General features: G+C 61.7%; 1 protein-coding gene across 1 annotated transcript; it reads left to right on the forward strand.

Annotated features, from left to right (window-relative positions):
* The first annotated feature begins 113 nt into the window (after positions 1 to 113).
* Positions 114 to 7,282, forward strand: SUSD2 (sushi domain containing 2). Its single transcript, XM_006908680.1, has 15 exons — positions 114 to 189; positions 1,746 to 1,953; positions 2,137 to 2,288; positions 2,783 to 2,950; positions 3,519 to 3,693; positions 3,794 to 3,995; positions 4,223 to 4,308; positions 4,395 to 4,663; positions 4,738 to 4,881; positions 4,977 to 5,135; positions 5,958 to 6,206; positions 6,332 to 6,604; positions 6,730 to 6,906; positions 7,044 to 7,146; positions 7,258 to 7,282. Exons 1-15 carry the CDS (start codon positions 114 to 116, stop codon positions 7,280 to 7,282), a joined length of 2,466 nt encoding a protein of 821 aa, XP_006908742.1.
* The last annotated feature ends 620 nt before the right edge of the window (positions 7,283 to 7,902 follow it).

The raw sequence follows: 7,902 nt of genomic DNA on the forward strand, positions 1-7,902 counted from the left end.
GCGGGATGGGCGTTGATGCGGATTGCGGGAAGGGCGGGGCCAGACTCAGGGAGTAAACCAGGAGCAGCCTCCCAGGCTCTGCTGCACTGCCAGCGGCAGATACAGGCCACGACATGAAGCTTCCCCTCCTGCCCTGCGCCCTACTTCTGCTGGCGACAGCCCCCAGCCCAGGCCCATGGCCTACAGCAGGTATGCCCCCTTCTGTCCCCTGTCTGTCCATCTGTCTGTTGCAGTCGAGCCCCTGGCAGATGCTCCTCTGGGCTGGGCCTCTATCTGTCAGGCCATCTGTGCCTGTACTGGGGGCAGTGGGAAGAAATTGGGGGTACAAGGGCCACCCAGTGGGGATGGGGGTCTAGGCGGTGCCCAGCATAAATCAGCTGGGAGCTAGCAGCTGTCTGGGAAGAAGGTGATCAGGCAGTTGATGGGCTCAGAAGAGCTCTTGGCCTGCACCCCGAGCCCCGGTGCAGGATGTGCTCCCCATGAAGGAGCCCCCTAGTCCCACTGGCCAGAGGCAGGATAGGATGTGACTCCTTGTCGGGGTGGAGCCGAACCCCAGAAAGTCTAGTGAAAGAACCATGCTTCAGAGCCAAGACCATGGCCCCTCCACGGAGCTGGGCCAGAATTTACAGGCCTCCCAGCCCCCAATCTGGCCCCTCTCTTCCATTGCAGTGAAATGCTCTCAATCCTCCTGCCACTTAACTCACTTACTGGCATTCCCTCAGCCCCTCCCCTACCTCCTTGAGCCATCACATCCTCAGTCAATAAACATTGATGCTCTTGAGTACCAGCCCTGCGGCTGGGTGAAGTGAGGCCACCAGAGTGGCTCAGGCCCAGGCCTGGCCCTTGACTGGCCCCCTTTGGGGGGGTGACAGGGAAGGGCCAGGTGGGACGTGTAAGCCCAGCCTCAGTGCCTGCACCCCACCCAGTCCCCACCCTCCAACCCACGTGGCTGTGCCAGCCTGAGGGACCAATCCCTTGAAAATGGTTCTGCTACAGGACCCCATAGATGGAGGAAAAGTCTGGGGCCTGATTCCACAGTTTCCCCCGCTCCAGACTACTTTCCCATTCTGGCCCTGCTGGGTCTTCTGCTGGGAACGTTCTTCCCTAAAAGGAGGGGCCTATCCCTCACCTTCTCCGCAAAGGGTGGGGCTCCTTTTGGGGCTGCAATAAGTAAATCAGCTCTGCTCTGCAGAGTGAGATGCAGAGCTCAGCCCAAGCATCTGCCCCTACCCAGCCTCCAATGAGACGCATAGTAGCTGAGTCCCCACACCTTATACCACCAAGCCAGGGGTGGGGGTGGGGGGATTCTCTTCCAGGCTATTGGTCCACAGACCCTTCAGGGAGTAGAGACAGGTCCTTGGTCCAAGTCCCAGGCTCAGGCATCTGTGGCCATCTGAGAATGCCATTACCTATAGAACTTGGTGGCTGAGGGTCAGTCATGCCCTGGGGGCTCATCCTGACACTGCAAAGTTGTGTCTGGAGATATTCCCCCTTATCTCCCCTCTTTATCTAGCCAGTCCTTCAGGTGAACTATCACATGATCTGTACTAAGCATTACCCCACCCTACAAGCCCTGTGGGTTGCCACTGTGTCCACATGGCGGTCAGTACAATCCCTACTGCATTCTCCTGGGCATGCTTCTCTCTAGTAGGCTCCCGGAAAACAGATGTGGGTCCTGCGTGTGGGGGAGGGGGGAGCCAGCCCAGCACCCACCAGGGCTGTGCACTCAGAGCCCTCTCCTCTAGGTGCCCAGGAGAGCTGCTCCCAACGCTGTGGGGACCCAGGCGGGCAGTGCTCCTGCCACCCGACCTGCTCCGGCCTGGGCACCTGCTGCTCAGACTTGCGGGACTTCTGCCTGGAGGTCGTACCCCACTCGGGCTCCATGATGGGTGGCAAGGACTTCGTGGTGCAGCACCTCAAGTGGTCCAGCCCCACCACCAGTGTGATCTGCAGGTGGGAGGCCAAGGGGCCATGCATACTGGGGGACCGGACTACTTGGCTGGCTGGGCGGAGCCCCGAGGACCAAGGACAGGGACAGCTGGTTGGATGGGTTCCCCAGGGACGTCAGGGGCCCAGGCCTTGGAGAAGGTCAGCCCACCCTGGACCAGCCTCTCATGCCACCTCTACTCCCCACAGGTTTAAGGAGAGTGTCCAGACCCTTGGCCACGTGGACTCCTTCGGACGTGTGCACTGTGTGTCGCCCCTGCTTTATGAGACTGGCCGCATCCCCTTCACACTCTCCATGGACAACGGCCGTTCCTTCCCACGCTCAGGCACCTGGCTGGCTGGTGAGCCCCACCTTGCTGGTCCAGGCTGTGGGCACCAGGCCCCACACTCTGCAGGCCCTGTCCCCCACCCGCCCACCATGGGGACTTTCCCCAGTACTAACTTATGCACACCTGGCCCGCCCACTGGGTCCTGATACTCTGGCTGAACCAGTCCCTTGAGAGGCCTGCCTAACCACAGGGACGAGGATTCCTGCCCTGGAATCCAGACAGGAGTCTCAGCCCAGAGGGAATGGGGGCTACAGAGGTCACCCAGCAAGGTGGGCCAGGCTAGGGAAGGGGAGGAGGCAGGTGGAGGCCAGAGACCTGAGCAATGGAGGGCAGGGCCCTACCTCTTATGCCCTTTCCCCACCGTGAGGGTCTGGGAGGCACCATGGCTCCAGCGAGACTGCCATGCTTTGTCCTTGGGAGGCCCCCAGAGCTCTTAGAACCTCAGGACCTCCTCCACTGGACCCCCTGGGCCCCAGGCCTTTTCTCACCTCACCTCTCTCTCCCAGTGCACCCCAGCAAAGTGTCTGAGACAGAGAAGAGCCAGCTGGTGAACGAGACCCACTGGCAATATTATGGCACCACTGGCGTTGGAGGTAACCTCTCCCTGACCTGGAACGTCTCAGCTCTCCCCACAAACTCTGTCACCATCGAGCTGTGGGGCTATGAGGAGACAGGTGAGGCACTCTGCGGGCTGCTTCTGCAGGGTCTGGTTGGGTCAGAAGCTTTAGGCTTGCAGAAGTGAAAGAGAATTCCAGGCAGGGGAAGTCCTATGGATGGGGAGGGGGTCCCAGGTAGGGATTGGAATGAGGAAAGTGCAGAAAAGAAAGAGGAAGTGGAAGGGGCAGGGTCATGAAGGGCCAAGCTCGGAACAGGGCAAGGAGGCTGGGGCCCCCCTCAGGGAGGAGGTGTGGATGGCTGCTTGGTCTCTGGATATAGAGCTTGTCCTGGAGACAGAAAAGTCTTGCTCTGCCCCCTACTCTCTGAGTCTCTAGATGGCTGACGTAGCCCTGGGCCTGTCCTAGAATAGGGACAGTGACCCTGGAGTGTGGGGGAAGGAGGTCGTGATCACTTGAGCCAGGGTCCTTGTGGGGGCAGCAGGGAAGCCCTCCTATGGGGATCATCTGTCTGTACGTCTGTCCCTCAATCAGGCTGCTCTGCGCACCAAAGACTGGCGCCCGCCCCTCCTCTGCCCCGGGGTCCTCAGACAGGCCCCAGGGCTGACTGGGCCCTTCTCTCCCTCAGGGAAGCCATACTCAGAGGAATGGACGGCAAAGTGGTCATACCTGTACTCTCTGGCCACAAAAGTCCCCAACTCCGGCTCTTTCACCTTCATTCCACAACCCGCACCTCAGCAGTACCAGAGATGGGAAGTGGGTGCCCTTCGGATCGTCAGCAGCAAACACTATGAGGGGGAGAGGTGAGGGCCGTGCAGAGGATGGGTCGAGGGCTGGCTGCCCGACGGGAAGCCGGGGCCAGGGGCAGAGGGGGCAGCCCTTAGTGTGCGTGTGCCCCCGCAGGGACGTGCAGGCGCTCTGGAGCAATGAGCACGCTCTGGCCTGGCACCTGGGCGATGACTTCCGGGCAGACCCCGTGGCCTGGGCCCGAACTCAGTGCCTAAACTGGGAGGAGCTAGAGGACCAGCTGCCCAAGTTCCTGGAGGAACTGCCTGACTGCCCCTGTACCCTGGCCCAGGCCCGGGCTGACTCTGGCCGCTTCCATGTGAGTCCCCACCCAGGTCAGGGCCCAGGAACTAACTGGCAAGGGGGCAAGTGGAGCCAGCTGCCCCCACCATGGACATGGCTATGCCCACCCAGAACAACAGCAGGGAAGGCAGATAGAGTCCCCTGGGAGGTGGGGCTGAGGTCTAAAGGCCCCTGTGGGGGTGGGTTAGGGATGGCAGAGCCGGATGCTAGGGTGGGCGACAGCAACCTGCTGCTCTACAACAGACTGACTACGGCTGTGACATCGAGCATGGCAGCGTGTGCACCTACCACCCAGGGGCTGTGCACTGTGTGCGCTCTGTGCAAGCCAGGTGAGCCCCCAGATGGTGGTTGGGGCACCAGGCAGAGCCCGGGGGCAGGATCGCCAGCGGTGGGCCTGACCTGTCCATGCCCCCAGCCTCCAGTACGCCTCGGGCCAGCAGTGCTGCTATACCGAGGAGGGCACGCAGCTCCTGACAGCTGACTCGACGAGCGGCAGCACCCCGGACCGTGGCCACGATTGGGGTGCGCCTCCTTTCCGAGCGCCGCCCCGCGTGCCCGGCCTCTCCCACTGGCTCTACGATGTCATCAGCTTCTACCACTGCTGCCTCTGGGCACCCGAGTGCCCCCGCTACATGCTCCGGCGGCCCTCCAGTGACTGCCGCCACTACCAGCCCCCGCGCCTGGGTGAGTGCCAGCCAGGGTGGGGCCCAGGGCAGGACCAGACCAGGGGAGCCTGCCTGACTCTCCGCTCTCCCCAGCCTCTGCTTTCGGGGACCCGCACTTTGTCACTTTCGATGGCACCAATTTCACATTCAATGGGCGTGGCGAGTATGTGCTGCTGGAGGCTGCGCTGACTAACCTGAGGGTGCAGGTGCGGGCCCAGCCGAGGACGACGCTCGAGGGTGAGGCCAGGGCCCAGGGGACTCGGGGTGGCTCTGAGTCATCCCAGGTGGGAGCCTGGAGCCAAGTGGACCCCGTTCTGCACCCACCACCCCAGGCATTCAAGACCGAGGCACAGGGCTGACGGCTGTAGCCGTCCAGGAGGGCAACTCAGATGTGGTGGAGGTCCGGCTGGCTGGTGAGACAGGGGTCCTGCAGGTGCTGCTAAACCAGGAGGTGCTCAGCTTCGCCGAGCAGAAATGGATGGACCTGAAGGGTGAGTAGCATGGCTGGGCAGGGTCGGCGGGCTGCCCTCGCTCCCTTTCCCTTCCGCCTGGGCTTCCACGCCTCTCACTGGCCCTAGCCGGAGGCAGGGATGGTGTCCAGAGCACAGATGTGGAGACGAAGGCCTCTGGGAGCTTGCTGCAGGGCGACAGTCAGCCCTCTCCCCACAGCTAACTGCAGAGGGACCTGGCACAGTGGACACGTGCCTCCGGCCCATGGCTCTCTGTGCACAGACATGGTTCCAGGCCCCAGGTAGCAAAGTCCGGTAGTGGGGACCTGGTCTGATCTTGAGCCTTTATATCTATGAAGCCCTAAGACACACCCTGGTCAGAGCCCCGAGATGCCAGGATGGTGAGATGGGTCCCCACTGACAGGACCTGGGAGGTGCAGTGCTTGCAGGCAGCTGGCCTCAGGGTGAAGGAGTGGTGGCTCTCTCTATCTATCTCTCTTCTCTCAGTAGTGCTGCTGCAGGGAATGAAATGACTCCCAGTTGGGGTGGGTGGGGACCTGGGGTGGGCCTGTTGGTGCTGAGGATGCAGGGATCCCCAGATAGAGCAGAGGCGAGCATGGCTGCTGCCTCCCAGTCAGAAATCAAGGGCCAACTGGCTACCCCCATGTGTGGCCTGGGCATGGGGGTCTCTTTGGGGTCTGGGCACCTCACATCAGCACAGGGGCTCCTGGCACAAGTATGGGCCCAGACTGCTGGAGTGTCATAGTCAGCAAGGTTGATCCTGGGGACGCTCTCCCTTTTTCCTTAAGCCCAAGGGCACCAGCCCATTGGAGGTGACCTTGACCTCAACTCCACCCTGTGCAGGCATGTTCTTGTCGGTGGCTTCTGGGGACAGCGTATCTATCATGCTGTCCTCGGGGGCAGGCCTGGAGGTCAGCATCCAGGGTCCCTTCCTGAGTGTGGCCATCCTGCTGCCCGAGAAGTTCCTCAACCACACTCAAGGGCTCTTTGGAACACTCAACGACAACCCCACAGACGACTTCACTCTGCGCAATGGGCAGGTCCTGCCCCCCACTGCCACATCCCGAGAACTGTTCCGGTTTGGGGCTGACTGTGAGTGATCGTGAGGACTGTGCTGGAAGAAGGGACAGGATGGGATGGGGGGTGGGGAGCGGTGGAGGTCAGGGGGAGACCCCATACCATTGGCCACCAGCCAGGCCTGCTCCATGTCTCTGCAGGGGCCGTGGAGAACGCCTCCTCCCTGCTCACCTATGACTCCCGGCTTCTGGTCAACAACTTCCTGTACCGTCCCAAGCATGACCCTACCTTCCAGCCCCTCTTCCCCGAGGAGGTCACCCCCAGCCCCAGCCAGGCGACTGAGGCAGCCAAATTGTGTGGGGACAACCATTTCTGCAGCTTTGATGTGGCAGCTACTGGGAACCTGAGTGTAGGCAATGCCACGCGGTTGGCCTACCAGCTGCACCAGAATCGTGTGCAGAGTCTGCAGCCAGGTAAGGGCTACAGGTGGGCCCCCCTGCAAGGAGGCAGGCACTTCACACTGGGACATGGCACCCCAGGCCAGCGGCTGAGGCGGCCAGTCGCTCAGGACTGTCAGCTATGTCCTGTTTTACCCCAGTGGTGTCTTGCGGCTGGCTGGCCCCGCCCCACAATGGGCTCAAGGAGGGCATCAGGTACCTGAAGGGCTCCACGGTCTACTTCCACTGCAACAACGGCTACAGCCTGGTCGGGGCAGAGGCCAGCACCTGCCTGGCCGATGGCTCCTGGTCCAGGCCCACCCCAACGTGCCAGCCAGGTGAGGATGCCCAGTCCACCTGCTGCCCAGCCTGGTCTGGCCCCGCCCACATGCTTGCCCCACCCACACATCCCTCCCAGCTGCACGCCAGGCCAGCCTGCCCTGGGCCGCACTCACCTCTCCCGCCCACTCTCCAGGGCAAAGCCACACCGTGCTGCTGAGCATCGTCTTCGGAGGGCTGGCAGTGGTGGCTGTGGTCGCGCTCATCTATATGCTACTGCAACGCAGGAAGAGCAACATGTGAGACACCCCACCCCACCCCGAGCCCAGGGGCCTACCTGCGGGGCCAGGCTCTGGGCCCCTAGGGCACCCGTGGGACCGCCATGCCCACTCACACCCGGTCTCTTGCAGGGCCATGTGGACTTCGCAGCCCTGAAGAGAGTGCTCCTGGCCAGAGACGTGAGGGCACCGGGCCACCCACCCTCAGACCAAAGACCAGCCTCCCAGGAGAGCGCTCCAAACTCCCAAGACTGAGCAACCCAGCAGTTCGATCCCCTAATCCATAGCACCTGGGACCTGGACACCTGATACCTGAGCCTTTAATGCCTGTGGAACCAAGGCCCGATGCCCTGCTCTATCACCTCAGACCCAGACCCTGAGCTCTAACTGTGCAGTTCCTGAAGCCATTACCCAAATATTTGCTCTAATTCCGGGCTCTAATTCTCCAGACTCGAGACTCCACACCCTCGACTCTAATGCCTGTCTGCTGAGTCCTAGTACTCCTGCACCTGACACTCAGTTGGCAGTACCTCAGCTCCTGTGTCCAACGCCTGTGCCCCTGATCCCTGAAATACTGATACCTGGTGCCACAAAACCACAGCCCCAGCACCCAAGCTGCCTTGATTCCTGGACACTGGGCCCAGCCGAGACTGCAGATGGGCCCAGCTCAATGCGTGAAGAGACCCCAGTATTCCAAAGTGGAGAGTCATTCTCTGAGTGCCAGGCTTGTGATTCTAACTTCTGGAATGTCACTTGAAACACCCCTCTCTGCCTGAA

This window comes from Pteropus alecto, unplaced genomic scaffold (genome assembly GCF_000325575.1).
Source record: "Pteropus alecto unplaced genomic scaffold, ASM32557v1 scaffold113, whole genome shotgun sequence".
Taxonomy (NCBI): domain Eukaryota; kingdom Metazoa; phylum Chordata; class Mammalia; order Chiroptera; family Pteropodidae; genus Pteropus; species Pteropus alecto.

What these genes read in the sequence shown, in the direction of transcription:
- SUSD2 (XM_006908680.1), top strand. Translation starts at nt 114, where the DNA reads ATGAAGCTTCCCCTCCTGCCCTGCGCCCTACTTCTGCTGGCGACAGCC. An exon ending in AAACACTATGAGGGGGAGAG is followed by an intron (nt 3,694 to 3,793) that starts GTGAGGGCCGTG and finishes GTGCCCCCGCAG; the next exon opens with GGACGTGCAGGCGCTCTGGA. An exon ending in CAACGCAGGAAGAGCAACAT is followed by an intron (nt 7,147 to 7,257) that starts GTGAGACACCCC and finishes GGTCTCTTGCAG; the next exon opens with GGCCATGTGGACTTCGCAGC.